General features: G+C 39.0%; 1 protein-coding gene across 2 annotated transcripts in view; it reads right to left on the reverse strand.

The window, feature by feature from the left end:
- The window catches only part of LOC102509309 (cytochrome P450 2J2), a 40,225-nt gene that overhangs the window by 18,662 nt on the left and 5,711 nt on the right, over positions 1-15,852 (reverse strand). For both annotated transcript variants that reach the window (XM_032494402.1, XM_032494403.1), the window contains exons 2-4: positions 4,116-4,278; positions 1,387-1,536; positions 847-1,007 (exon numbers count right to left, since the gene is read on the reverse strand). In XM_032494402.1, coding sequence (XP_032350293.1) covers positions 847-1,007; positions 1,387-1,536; positions 4,116-4,278 — 474 coding nt within the window. The remainder of the gene's footprint in view (positions 1-846; positions 1,008-1,386; positions 1,537-4,115; positions 4,279-15,852) is intronic.

Raw genomic sequence — 15,852 nt, forward strand, 5'->3', positions numbered from 1 at the left:
TCTTCTAGACACCAGAGAGGTGACCTCAACATTTAGGGCTGATTTTCCATCAAAGTGTCTTTCAAATCCAGAAAAGAGGCTGAGAGACCAAGAAGCTGAGCAGAATCACAGGCCCAGCAGTATAGGGGAGGAGGACAGGGCCCACGAAGGAAGGGGTGAGGTTTGAACCCCCTACATAAATTACCTGACAAAACTGGATGATTGACCATATCAAGAGTCAGTGGGCATGTAAGTAGTGCAGCCAATGGGGACAACTTTAAGTACTTTTTACATCCATGTGTAAATGTAAGGGAAACAGGAAGATGGGTCCATATGAACTAAACAAGAATGTTCACAGGCAGCTTTAGTCCCAACATCCCCAGACTGGAAGTCACCCAAGCATCCATCAGTAGAGAAGCGAATAATAAACAGTGGCATAGTCACATGATAGAAAACAAAGCAGAATTTAAAAACAAGAGCATCTAACATATGAATCAAATCTGTGTGGAGAGGGAGCACCAGGCACAGAAGGGAATATCTGAGGGAGGATGGGGGTGGGGGTTTAGGGAAGAACATGGACAGGAGGGGCTCAAAGGCTGTTGGGACACTGTGCTTTTTTAAGAAAACAACTTGAGTGCATAGGAGTATGTCATATGAAATTTGTACTTTACCCGAATGTTAATAACATTCTTTGTCCATAGTACATTTTAACATTTAAATCTAAAACAATAAATACGACAGATTAATTTCAAATAGGTTTGTGTTAAAGGCAATTTTGAAACGCTATGTAGTAGCTTAGAAAAATAAAATCTGTGTCTGACATCAGCCCAATATTTTTTTCCAAGGTAGGAAATGAGAACGTCTCACCTGGCAGCATATTGATGTCTGCAGACCTGTGAACTCATCCAGCTGCCTCAGCAGCTCCTGGAACTGATCATCCTGGTAGTCAAAACGCTCCCCAAATGTGATGGAGCAGATAATATTGGAAACTGCATTCTTGATTTTCAAGTTAGGGTCAAAAGGCTGTCCTGGAGGGAGAGGAGAATTGGGGTCTTCCTGTTTCCTCTGAGGGTGTACTCTACATGACACAGGACAGAATGAAAACAGAACTGCCTCTGAGACTGGCCCCAGCACCCTCTACAGGGTCTGATCTACAGCAAGTACTCAGTCAGTGCCTGGAACTCAAACTGACAACCAGGATTTAAAATCAATAATGTTTTCTATACCCGTCTCTCATGTCTAATTCTCCAGCTCCATGAGGGCAGGTCAAGGTTAGTTGTTCACTGTTAACCCCTCAGGGCCCTACACAGTGCTGGGCACAGGGCAGGCACGTGGGCACTTATTAAGCATCTGGTCAGTGAAAGGAATGAGCCGCAGTCTCCTGCACCTGTCCTATGACACACTCACCGTCCTCCTCTCCTATTGCCTGGGTGAGGTAGCGGGCCTCTTCCTGAATGCGTTCCTCTAAGCTTTTCTTTCCTAAACCAAAGTTCCTCAGTGTTGTCAGCGTGAACCTCCTTTGCTCCTTCCATTCCTGACCATCAGACATGACCAATCCTGGGAAAAAGGAAGTGAACATTACGTAAATACAGCCAACAAATGCCACGGGGATGTGTATCAGATGGAAGGAAGGAGAAGGGCAAAAGGCACTTGAAAACTATTCAGAGAAATAACCCCAAAGCCATGGGTATAATAACTAGTATTTACTGCTTGCTTGCAATGCTGGAACACATTTGTATTTTTAATGCATTATGTAATGTAGTACTCACAGACCCTCTCTGAGTTAGGTACTGTCATTACTGTCAACATCCCACCCCCAGTCTGGTTTATGAGGGAAAAGAGCCACAAGGGATATAAGTAATCTCTGCAAGGTCACAGAGTTAGTAACTAGGTGAACAGGCTTTCAAATTCAGGCTGCCTGACTCTGAACCCAATGCATTGGTTACTTGCCACCTAAGTACATCTTAGTATTTGTTGTGCTACATACTAAGAATGCACATATTGATTAGACAAAATCCTTACTCATAAGGAGGCAAGGCTTTACTCCAAGCCATATATTAAGAGACAAATGAATCACTCAAGAAATTAAGTAAGAGTGAACAGTCTATGCAAAAACAACAGTACAGCAAAGGGGAAAAATACACCATCTTGCTGTGTTCAACACACTATCATTCATTTCATAACACAGGTGAGGTCACACTCCTTTCAGTCTTCACGTCCAGAGCACTCTTCAGTCCTTTTCAATGTCTGACTTTGGCCTCCACCCTCCCCATGAAATGGCCCTCCCTGCTGTCAAATCAAGGATCCTTTTCAACCTCATCTGGATACATCAGCAGCCTGAGACACTTCTCTCTTGAAACACTCTCTTCCAGTGGTGCTCAGGACACCTGACTCTCCAAATTTTCCTCCTAATTTTCTGACCATAGGGAACTTACCACATTTTGGTTAAGTCATCTACATCTATTAAATTTCAAAATGATGCAGTTCTTCAAGTTTCATGATCTTCTGGCCTCTTGTCTTCCTACCCTATCCTCCATTTCTGAGCAAAACTCATTAACTCTTAGAATTTTAATGACATCTACTGATAGTGAATATCTATGTGTGACTCTCAGCTCGAGGCGTGCATACAGTTGTCTGCTTGACTCTGCTGACTTAAAGGATTTCAAACTCAGCGTATCCATGACTCAATTCCTCATTTGCTCCACACAACACCCCACCCCAGCCAGCCCACACCTTGTCTTTCCCCAAATGTTCCTTCTTCCCTTTATCACCCACTTGGGTGTCCACCTCAATACCTCATCCTCTCCCCATTAGGTCATCATGTCTTACTGGATTTACCTCCTGAAGTTCTTAAATCCATGTAACTTCACAGCCACTATCCTGGTCTAATCTACTAGTAGTCCAAGCTCCCAGCTTCTCTAACCAAAAATGCTGCAATGGTCTCTTTATCTCTTTATTGTATTCTTGACATTACAGCCTAGATTAGTCTTCAAGTTCACATTGTGAACATGATGACTCCTTTCTCTACTTAAACCCTTTGAGAGTTTCCATTGTTGTTCAGATAAAAGCAGCATCCTTAACAAGAACATGCCTGAAGGATCCTGGCCAAACTCAGCAGCTTCACCTCCATTTAATCTCTGTGCTGCCACACTGGCCAGCTTTCAGTTCCTCAAGTTCACCTCCCTCCTTCCCTCCTTCCCTCCTCAGAGACTTTTCGTATTCTATTCCCTCTGCCTTGTTGCTTCCTCAGTTTCCTAAATTAATTGTCACTTACATACATTAGCCTTTTTGAACCTCAGGACTAGATGATATACCCCTAGTTAGCGAACCTGAACTTATCTTCATAACAATAAAACTTTAACTTATTATAGTAATTGGTAGTGTCTTTCTGAACAGAAGTAAGTTACATGATGTCAAGGATTTTTTTCTGTTCTACTCACTGTTACATCAGTCGTGTTTGCCACCAGGTGTCACAGGGCAGATTACAAATAAGAGTGAATGGATGTAGAGGTAATGGGTACAATATTTCAAAGAATAATTGAGAAGAACCTGAAAAAAGGGTTCTTTGGTAGAAGAAATTATTTGAACTTTTCCATTTAGTGTTTTAAATATGTAAGTTTATTTAATGATCATTTTAAGTATTCATGCCAAACTGTTCTAATACAGACCCAAATGCTGCAGATACTTTGTGGGGCACAATGTCAATATTAAAGAATAAGGAACTAGAGGCACGGAGGGATCACATACTCAGCAGACAGACACAGATTCACATCCATTTCCTAGGGGAAAAGATTTCAATGTGAAAGCAGAGAGACTGAGAGCACATTGCTTCCTCCTCTTCTTACAAAATATATCACATCATTGAGTGAGGAGGATACTGATTTATCAAAGTACCCAGAGTGAGTTTATACATGTGACACCGCATCTCCCAAATCCATGACATTGGGGCTGACCCTGCCAGGTTCCCTGATGATGTGCCTTCAACAAGGAAATGCAGGCACTCAGCTTCCTTCAGGGGCAGGAACTTGATGATGGGACTGGTCCTTGGGAGTGCTGGAGCATTAAGTCACCAAGGCACCTGTCACAGACCACAAGAATATCCAGCATATACTTCTTACATTAGTCCAGGCACTTACCTTTGTTCATAAAGAGACGTTCCATGACAGGGGTTCTAGGGCGGTTCACAAAGTTTTCGCCCCGGTGGACAAGGGCTTCTTTGATTAAGGGCAATCCAGTTATAACAACTGAAGACAAGTCACCAATTTCCAGCCTAAGAACATTCCCATATTTCTTCACAAACTGGAAAATAGTAAAACAGTCATAGTTGGATATGCACATGGCTGTGTGTCCAGTAATGAGGGTGTGTGTGCAGTTTGTATTGAAAGGAGGGTGTGTTTGCAGGCACCTTGGTCTGGTGCAAATGTTTCTACCTTTTACCATTTTTCCTCTTCTCAACTATATTTGGGTTCAATTCACTACAGGATATAAACTTTGATTAGAATCATTCATTCATATGTTCAGCCTACTTGAATTGAGTGACCATGTACCATGTGTCCTAAGAACCAGTCACAAAGATACAACTATAATAAAATAAGCAAATTCTCTAACCTCAAGCATCTTAGAGGCTAGTGAAGGGAGAAACCTCAGCACACGTGACTCACCAGAGAAGGCTGAGACATTTTAATGAGTGTCTGGTGTAGCAAGCCTGAATATATTAGCAAATCATATCTGTTTAACCAGAGGAGAATTTCCCCTCCAACAACACGGGCTGGAGTCAGGTGTGGAGAAGAGCACATTAGTTCTGGAGACACGTGCAAGTCTTAACTCCATGGTTGACTGGTGTGAGCTCTTGGGAAAGTTCCCTTACTTGTTTTGGGCCTCAGCGGTCCAGTTCTAAAGGGGAAAGTTATTCTTTCCCAAAGTGTTCTACGAGGAAGGCGGAGGGCAGCAATCTGAAAGGCACTTTGATTCCTGGAACCTGGCAGACAGCCACTCCGGCCTCTGGGGAATGAATGGGATCCGTGTGCAATGTGCATGAATTTATGCACTCATCTTCACAGAGAGGTTGAGAGCACGGGGATGATGAGGTGGAAAAAGGCACTCATGGTCATAGCCACCCACATTCCCTGGATGCCATGTTAAGCACCTTCACATTTTATCTCATTTAACTTCACAAGCACCCTACAGAAGGAATGATTTTCTTTGCCTTTCAGAAAAGGAAAATGAGTCACACTCAAAGTAATGTAGACAAGGTGAGAGAGCTTTGGGTGTTGGAGGGAAATTGGCAAGCATTATATAAGATATAAGGACAAAGATGTGAACCTGAGATGGTGCTAGAACCTTGGAGTTTAGTGGAATGAGAGAGTGAAAGTGAAAATCAGAGTGAGGGGCCTCGGAGAGAAAGAGGAAGAGGATGGGAAAGTGTGTAGGTGTGTCCTGACTCCACACAAATGAGCAGGTATGTGCTCACATATCTTGAATGGCAGTCAATGGTCATTAATCAAAGTCTTCCCTGACATGTTTCCTCAAGAGAGAAATCTAAGTAGACCCTGTCCCTGCCTCCTGTGTGCAGGGCTGTGTCCAGCTGCAGGCCATGGTATCAAACAGAAAGGCTCATTTCCTCCAGATGTCTGGGGACCCTCCTCCCCACCTGCCATCCACTTATGCTCCCCCATGTCACCCCAAGCTCCCTGCAGCTCATCACCCCATCGGAGCAAATGTTGTGGATTTAGTCTTATTCCACCACCCTGCTCCCATATTAAAGACCAACTCGAAACTCAACCCTTCCATGGTCCTTTTTGACCAGAATTTTCCACCAATGTTTGTTCATCACTAGCAGAGTTGTCCTGTTTTGATAGAAAGGGCAGAGCCAAGATTCCATCTTAAGCTTGTCTGTCTCTGACGTACATGCCTCTGTCCAAGAAATGGCAGGAATGGGAATCGAGATTTTTTATTTCATCTTTGTAAATGCCTGGATGAACTCTAGGGATTTATGAAAATGACTTCTTGATGAATAAAGAATGTACAGTAAAGATGTTTTTGGGAACTGCTGAAAATGTCAGGTTAAGCTAAATGACTCCTATCTGACAATGTATACAACCTGGAATCTCAGCTTGTTCTTGGAAGGGACTCAGCCTTCAATTAGAATTTCTTGAAAGGAACATCCTCAGAGTTCCATCTTTGCCAGCCTCTGCCCATGCATATTTCTAGTCCGACAGAACTGGATCAAACATGTTTACAGTGTGATCACTTTGTGTTAAATACAGTGATGTCTGACAATTCTTAAGTACACCCTCCAGTCATGGGGCCAATTGCTTTACATGGAGGTAAGTGTAGGAGCCACAGTCATCTGGGAAGGCTTTGTAAGGCAGAGAATAAATTTCAACGTACAACAAAAAAGAACACATTAAAAAAAGAGAGAGTATAAGGGAACAAAAGAAGTTAAAACAAGATGGCTCAGGAAGCTAAAATAGGCTTAAAATCAGGGAAAAAAAACCCCAAAATAAAGAGAAAAATAGTCAGGCGCTATAAAGGGCAAGTAAAATTAATAGACAGGAAATTTAATATGAAGGATAAAAATTCCAAATGTAGGATTCAGTAGTTAAGTAATAAATTGTAGGAAATAAATGTTTAGAATAAAAAAAATTAGACCTGGTGAGTCAGTGAGACAAGAGACTGAAACACAAGATATAAAGTTGTAGGAGATTCCTGTTACTCTAAGCTCTGAATCTCAAAAGTCAACAAAGCAAAGACACACAAAAAGAAAAGCTAAAAAGGAAGAGGGTAACAATTCTTATTCCCCCGGCAGTAGGTGAGATGGTTTGTTCCCCCGAACACTCACCAGTATTGAGCAGAAAGCGGGTATGGAGGGGGCAATGCAGGCTGCACACAGAAAGCTAAGATTCTCTCTCTCAATCACTAATTTGTATTTTAAAATATTGTTTCAATGTATTTGAATGCTTTTATAGCTAAAAAGTATTTCTTTCCAATAAGGTGAAAAAGGAAACCTAAGGACATACAGAATAAAACTTCATAAACAGGATTCTTACCCTCTTTGAATCATAGAATCCTTTGAAAATCTAGTGTTATGTCAGGGATCTGCTCTCCAGGAAAATCCTGTGCACATGAACACAGTGATGCACACATGAACTTTCAGGGCCCATTAGCTCCTGCTAAGATTCATGGTCTCACAGGTAGTTCTTGGGGTTCTGCTAAGTTTCTGAGAACAGTCTGTGGAAATCAAATTCAAGTTCACTCCAACAGGTTTTCATGGAGTGCTTCACAGCTGCCAGGTACCTTCTGACATTGCTACGTTATATGTAGGAGCAGTATACTATATAGCTAGTGGGTAAAGTTGGGCTCTTTCTACCTGTCTCTGCATGTCTCATCCTTAAATGAAAGCATGAAGATATTTTCTCTTCTTCTGAGTGGTGGAGCTCCCTCTATGTTAGCTGGCCACATGGCTTCCCAATCAAAGGCCACATTGCCCAGCTCCTCCAGGTGGGGCCAATGGGACGTGAGCAGTGGGGATGTGTGCATCTACTGAGTCATGTCCTTAAATGGAAGGTGCTTCTCACCACCTGCCCCTTTCTCCCTTCAAGAAAATGGAACTCATACAAGATGTTGCAAGGCGAGAACAACAAGATAGAAGGAACTGGGGTCTTTGGATGACCTTGCGCTGCAAAGTGGCCTTACTATCCTGGCCTTCCTGTGTACATCTGAATTGTTTTCATTTTTTTTATTTCCTTTTTTTAATTGAAGTACAGTGAGCTTACAATGTTGTTTCAATTTCTGGTGTACGGCATAGTATTTCAGGCAAACATATACATGCAGGTATTCCTTTTCATATTCTTTTTCATTATAGGTTACAATAAGATATTGAATTTAGTGCGATGTACTGTACAGTATAAAACTGATTTATCTATTTTATATATAGTACATAGAATCTGCAAATAATGAACTCCCAATTTATCCCTTTCCTCCCCCATTTCCCCCTGATAACCATGTTTGTTTTCAATGTCTGTGAGTCTGTTTCAGTTTTATAAAAAGGTTCATTTTTTTTTTTAGATTCCACATAAAACTCATGTCATGTGGTACTATTCTTTCTCTTTTTAGTGTACGTCACTTAGAATGCAATCTCAGGGTCCAACCATGTTGCTGTAGATGGCATTATTTTATTGTATTTTATGGCTGAGCAGTATTATATAGTATGTATGTGTATATATATGTATGTACACACACATATATATACATATATATACACACACACATATATATATGTATAAATATAGAGACCACAACTTCCTTATCCAGTCATCTGCTGATGGACATTTAGTTTGTTTCCGTGGCTTGGCTCTTGTCACTCGTACTGCTATGAACACTGGGGTGAATGTATCTTTTGGAATTAGAGTTCCCTCCAGATATATGCCGAGCAGTGGACTGCTAGACCATATGGTAAATCTATTTTTACTTTTTGAGGAATCTCCATACTGTTTTCCATAATGGCAGCATAAAAATTCATTCCTACCAACAGCGTAGGAGGGTTCCCCTTTCACCACACCCTCTCCAGCATTTATTATTTGTAGACTTTTTGATGATGGCCTTGCTGACTGCTGTGAGGCAATACATCATTGTAGTTTTGATATGTATTTGTCTGATAATTAGTCTGATAATTACATTTGTCTGATATTGAACATTATTCATGTGCCTATTGGCCATTTTTATGTCTTCATTGCAGAATTGCTTGTTGAGGTCTTCTGCCCATTTTTGTATTGGATTTTTTTTTTGTTATTAAGTTGTATGAACTGTTTATATATTCTGGAAATCAAGCCCTTGTCAATTGCCTCTTTTGACAACATTTTTTCCCATTTGTTTGTCGTTTTGTTTTGCTTATGGTTTCCTTTCCTGTGCAAGAGCTTGTAAGTTTAATTAGGTCCCATTTGTTTATTTTTGCTTTTATTTCTACTGCCTGGGTAGACTGCCCTGGAAGAACATTGCTAAGAATAATGTCAGAAAATGTTTTGCCTATGTTTTCTTCTAGGAAGCTTATAGTGTCTTGTCTTGTGTTTAAGTGTTTAAGCCATTTTGAGTTTATTTTTGTGTATGGTGTGAGGGAGTGTTCTAACTTTATTGATCTATATGCTGCTGTCCAGTTTTCCCAACACCACTTGCTGAAGAGACTGTCTTTTCTCCATTGTATATTCTTGCCACTTTGTGAAAGATAAATTGACCATAGGTATGTGGGTTTATTTCTGGGCTCTCTATTCTGTACCATTGGTCCATATGTCTGTTTTTGTGCCATAACCATGCTGTTTTGTTTACTGTAGCTCTGTAGTATTGTCCAAAGTCTGGGAGGGTTATTCCTCCAGCTTCATTCTTTTTCTTTGGTATTGTTTTGGCAATTCTGAGTCTTTTGTGATTCCATATAAATTTTAGGATTATTTGTTCCAGTTCTGTGAAAAATATCCTGAGTGATTTGATAGGGATCACATTAAATTTGTAGATTGCTTTGGGTTATATAACCATTTTAACAACATTGATTCTTCCAAACCAAGAGCATAAGATATCTTTTAATTTAAATAATCTTTAATTTGCTTAATCAATGTTTTGCAATTCTACATGTATAAGCCTTTCACTTCCTGGATCAGATTTATTCCTAAATATTTTATTTTATATTTTGATGCAATTTTAAAAGGGATTCTATATTTACTTTCTTTTTCTGTTATTTCATTGTTAGTCTACAGAAAGGCAACACGTTTTTGTATGTTAATCATGTATCCTGCTTGCTTGCTGAATTCTTTTATCAGTTCTAGTAGTTTTTGTGTGGAACCTTTAGAGTTTTCTATATATAAAATCATGTCATCCACATATAGTGACAATTTTACCTCTTCATCCAATTTGGATCCCTTTTCTTTCTTTTTCTTGTCTGATTGCTGTGGCTAGGACTGCCAAGACTGTGTTGAATAGAAGTGGTGAGAGTAGGCATCCTTGTCTTGTTCTAGACTTTAGTGGGAAGGCTTTCAACTTTTTAGCATTGAGTATTATGTTGGCTATGGTTTGTCATAAATAGCTTTTATTATGGTGAGACATGTTCCCTCTATATACACTTTGGTAAGAATTGTTATCATTAATGGGTGTTGAATTTTACCAAATGCTTTTTCTGCATCTACTGAGATGATCATTTAATTTCTGTCCCTTCTTTTGTTAATGTGGTGTATGACATCGATTGATTTGCATATGTTGAATCATCCTTGTGTCCCTGGGATGAGTCCAACTTGATCACAGGGTACAATATTTTTTAGGTGTTGATGGATTTTGTTTGCCTATATTTTGTTGAGAACTTTTGCATCTATATTCATCAAAGATATTGGCCTGTAATTTTCTTTTTTATTACTGTCTTTGTCTGATTTCAGTAGCAGGGTGATGGTGGCTTCATAGAATGAATTTGGGAGTGCCCCTCCTTTCGATCTTTTGAAAGAGTCTGAGAAGGATCCCTATGAGTTCTTCCTTGTGTGTTTGGGGGAATTCCCCAGTCAAGTTATCTGGTCCCGGACTTTTGTTTCTAGAGAGGTTTTTTTTTTTTTTTTTTTTAATTGCTGATTCCATTTTACTTCTAGTAATCAGTCTGTTCAAATGATCTATTTCTTCTTGGTTCAGTTTTGGTGAACCATATGTTTCTAGAAACTTGTCCGTTTCTTCTAGGTGGTCCAATTTGTTGCCATATTGTTATTGATAGAATTGTCTCTCTCTCTCTTTTTTAAAAAATATATTTCTGTGATTTTGCTTGTAATTTCTCCATTTGCATTTCTTATTTTGTTTGTTTCTTCTCTCATTTATTCTTCATGAGTCTAGCCAGAGGTTTGTTGCTTATGTTTACTCTTTCAAAAACCCAGCTGTTGGTTTGATTGATTTATTCTATTGTTTTTTAATCTCTATTTTATTTATTTCTTTCCCAGGCTTTAACATTTCTTTCCTTCTGCTGATCTTAGGTTTTGTTTGTTCTTCTTTTTTGTATTGTTTTAGGTGGTAGGCTAGACTGCTTACTTGAGACTATTCTTGTTTTTTTGAGGAAGGTCTGTATCACTATAAACTTCTGTCTCAGGGCTGCTTTTGCTGACTCCCATAGATTTTGTGTGGTTGGTTTTCACTGTCATTTGTCTCAGAGGGACTCTTTAATTTCTTCTTTGATTTCCTCACTTATCTATTTTTTTTAATAGCATGTCATTTAGTCTCCATGCAGTCTTTTTTTTTTCTCTCATTTTTCTTTCTGTGGTTGATTTCTAGTTTCATGACATCAGAAAAGATGCTTGAAATAATTTCTATCTTCTTAAATTTGTTGAGGCTTCTTTTGGGTCTAAGAATGTAGTCTAACATTGAAAATATTCAATATGCACTTGAAAAGAGTGTGTGTATATATATATATATATATATATATATATAAAATACATATAATATACATAATATATATATATATATATATATATATTTGGTGTAATGTCTTAGAAATATCAATTGCATCTAATTGTTCTGTTGTGTCTTTTAGTATCTTAATTGCTTTATCAACATTAGCAACTTTCATTCTGGACAATATGTCCAATTATGTTAGTGGGGTGTTAAACTCTCCTATTATTATTGCATTCCATCAATTTCTTCCTTTATGTCTGTATTTTTTTTTAATGTATTTAGGTACTTCTCTTTAGGGTGCATGTATGTTAACGAGAGTAGTATCTTCTTCTTGTATTACTCCTTTTATTAAGATATAGGGTCCTTTGCCATCTTTCTTTATGGCCTTTGTTTTAAAGTCCATTTTGTCTGATATAAGTATTGCTACTCTTGCTTCCTTGTCATTTCCATTCACATGAAACATCTTTTTCTATCCTATCACTTTCAGTCTATGCATGTCCTTCACCCTAAAGTGGTCTCTTGTAGGCAGCACATTGTAGGCTCTAGGTTTATTATCCAATCTACCACTCTATGTCTTTTGATTGGAGTATTTAGCCCATTGATATTTATGGTAATTATTGATAGATGTGTGTTTATTGCCATTTTAAACTTTGTTTTCCGGTTGATTTTGTATTTCTTCTTTGTTCCTTTCATTGTCTTTTCATTTTTCCTTTCTAGGTTTGATAATTTCCTTTTTTGTTATAATGATTTTTTTTCTTTTTGCTTTTTTGACCTTATTGTATGCTTTTGTTTTGTGGTTTCCCTGATTTTCAGGAATTTTAATCCATTACAATATCTATTTGTTTTAGATTGGTAATCATATAGGTTCACAAACATCCTAAAATGATCAAGAGAAAAAAAAATCTACATTTTCTTCCTGTGCTGTCCCACATTTTATGATTTTGTTATCTTCTTTTATATCTGTTTATTATCTGGCTGATCATTATCATATTTCCAATTGTTTTCTCTTTCTATGGTTCCCTGCTTCTTTTCTACTTAGAGAACTTTCAGTATTTCTTTTAGGATACGTTTGGTATTGGTGTACTCTTTCAGTTTTTGCTTGTCTGAAAAATTCTTTAACTCTACTCTCCTAAAAGATAGTCTTGCAGGGTAGAGTATTCTATGTTGCAGATTTTTCTCTTAAGGATTTTGAATTTATCTTGCCACTCCCTTCTGGCTGGCAATGTTTCTGTAGAGGAATCAGTTGAAATCCTTATAGGGGATCCCTTGCAACTAACTCTATGTTTTCCTCTTGCTTCTTTTAGCATCTTTCCTTTGTCTTAATTTTAGCCTTCCTAATTATAATTTGTCTTGGTGTAGGTGTGTTTGAGTTCATTTTGTTTTGAACTGTTTGTTGTTTCTGTACTTGGATATTGATTCCTTCTTTAGGTTTCAGAAGTTTTTGGTCATGATTTCTTCAAATATATTTTTGATTCCCTTTTGTCTTTCTTCTCCCTCTGGGACCCCTACTATGTGTAGACTGGCAGGCTTTATATTATGCCAGAAGCCCCTTATATTGTATTGTCAATTTTTTTCATTGCTGCAATGATTGGGTGATTTCCATTATCCTGTCTTCTAAATCACTTATTTGTTCTTCCACATTATTTAGTCTGCTATTGACTGCCTTTAGGTCAGCTTTTATTCCAGCAATGGAGTTTTCTGATTTTAATTGGTTCCTATTTATATTTTCTATTTCTTTTTCACAGTAATCTGCATTTCTATCAATATACTCTCTTATTTCCTTCAGTTCTTTTATCACTTCCTTTTTCAACTCAGGTTCTAGTAGACTGTCAAAGTCTATTTCATTGTTCATTCTTAACGGGACTTTTCTTGTTCTTTTAATTGGGAGTGGTTCATCTCCTACATTTTACTTGTATTTCTCTGATTCTATGAACTTAGGAGTAACAGTTATTTACTGTGGTCGTGAAGGGCTTTTTTTTTAAATTTTAAATGTGGGAGTGTTCCTGTGTAGACTGTGCCCATGTAATAATTATGTCATGAGAGCTGTTTTTCAGGATATCTGTATGGATATTTGCCATACCTGTCCTCCTCTGTGTGGTGGCTGTTATCCCCTCTACTGGGGGGATGTGATTGCTGTTGTGGTGATCAGAGCCTGCACTGGTGGTTGGGTGGTACCTCCTCTATCCTCTGTGGTTTTCACAGCTGTGACAGGTGCCGGGTATGCTCCCCTTTTGCTCCTCTGTTTTTGGAATAGAGGTGTCCAGACTTGTTTCTGAGCTGTGGTGTGTCATAGGTATGACTGGAGTGCTTCCATTGGGAGAGGAGCAGCTGAGTATTCCTTCAAAGATATCCACTGGGGAGTCCCATCTGTGGTGTTGTCTGTCACTCATTTTGCTGGCTTACAAAGTACAGTTTGCTGACACTGCCCTTGTCTTTGCCCCAGCCATTGGAATGCCATCAACCCACCCTAGTATCCCCCAGCTTCTTCACCCACAGAGCCACCAGGGCAGATCTGCTGACATCAAGCACTTACACCTGCCATCATGCACATGCAGTCATGCACTCAATCCACCATGAGCCACAGGGTAAGCCCAGAACCCAGATATGAGTTCACATATGCAGGCCTGCTGTTAATGGCAGACTAGCTCCTGCCACACACCTGAAGTCTGCTTGTTGTACCAGAGGCATGGGTCTACAAAGATAGCAGCAGAGGGAATTTGCCACCACAGCCTGGGGCTTGAATCAAATCTCAGTTTCACCTGTGTAGTCTCACAATCTCTGGGAATGTATTCAGGATTCAGCCCTGCCTCCAACAAGAGATGTCTACCAGCAATTGTACCCCTCTAGAGCAAGGCGAATACAGTGTTGTGTCTGAATAGTGCCCCACTTCTGGTTAGAATGTGGGTCACCAATTGTACAGAGCAATGCTCTCTGGGCTGTTATGGTTGTGTTGTGTTGTTTGCCTCCCTATTATGCACACTAGCAGTGGTGCTTTATATGGGAGACCCAGGCTGCTCTGCACACAAACCCAGCCTCAGCCAAGCCACACTCCAGCCCTCTGAGGCTGTCTCTGTGTAGTCAGCCCAATTTTTCTCTTTGTGTTCATGCCTTTGCTCTAGCACCCAATCCTGGCCTAACCCGACTAGCTCATGTGTCAGGCCAGAGATTGTTCAAACCCTCTGTGCCAATTTCTCTCTGTTCTGTCTGCCAAGCAGGTGCTTCTCTGAAGCTTGTTTTCTGTTCCAGCTGACCTCCCCACTGGTGAGGGGGCTTCCCAGGATAAGGGTGCTTTTCCTCCTTTGGAGCTCCTTCCCTAAGCGACAGGTCCAATACCAATTTCCATTCTTTATTTTTTTTTCGCTCTCTTACCAGGTTTTGTAAGGATTTTCCTTTTATTTCCAATAATAAGTGATATTCTGCTGAAGTTCCCCAGGCATTCTCTAAGAATTGTTCCATATGTAGATGCAGAATTTGATGTATTCGTGGGAGAGGGTGAGCTGCGTGTCCTTCTACTCTGCCATCTTGGCAGTGCCCCTTGAACTCACTCGTGATATATAAATAAATTTCAATCTGTTTTACACAACTGTATTTTGGGATCCTTTTTTAAAATAAGCAATTCAATGTATATCTTCACTAACACATTCATCCACCTTATCTAGCATTCTCACACTTATTCAATAAGATTTTCTCTTATTTATATGCCCTAAATTAAATCATATAGCTAAAACAGAGAAAGTTTAGAAAATGTAAGAGGGGAAAAAAAGAAAGATTCCTATCATGCCATATAAACAGGCCAGTTTCTTCATTGCCCTATCACTGTTTTAGCTCATATTAGTTTCCCTACTTAAAAATGACCTGTTCCCTTTACTCCACGTAGCCACTTGCCTAACATTCCTTCCAAGTTCACCCAAATTTCAACATTTCACAAGAGCTTATCCCAAGGGTTTCCCATTCACAGTGATCCCATCTAATGTCATGTCATGTGGTTACAAAAAGTCTGTAACAAACATTTCATCACAGGTTGTCTTCTACTATGCCTGTTACATGATAAGAAATTCATAAATGTCTCTTTGAATAAATGAATCTGTGAGTAAATCAAGGTTCCTCCATTATGAAAAGTCAGATCACATAAGTAGAGAATAGGTATCTGAGTGAAATATTTTTGGGTTGAAGTCCTTGTTTGGTCATTTTCTATGTTCAATATCTTAAGCAAATCACTTGACAGTTTTCAGTCACTTTCCTCAGTGGTAAAACAAAAATAACATCAGAAGATTCCTAATTTGTGGGACTTTTGTAAAGAGTAAATGAAAATGAACATATATCTGTTTACAAGAGCTAGCATATAGGTCATACTTAATGTTTCCAAATTGATAGAAAGTAATGTTTATTACAACTATTCACACCATTTAATTCCATTTGTTGAACTTCATTTTGCATTAAAACCAAAAATATTAAAAAAGCAACCTAATA

Source organism: Camelus ferus, chromosome 13 (genome assembly GCF_009834535.1).
Source record: "Camelus ferus isolate YT-003-E chromosome 13, BCGSAC_Cfer_1.0, whole genome shotgun sequence".
Classification (NCBI taxonomy): Eukaryota; Metazoa; Chordata; class Mammalia; order Artiodactyla; family Camelidae; genus Camelus; species Camelus ferus.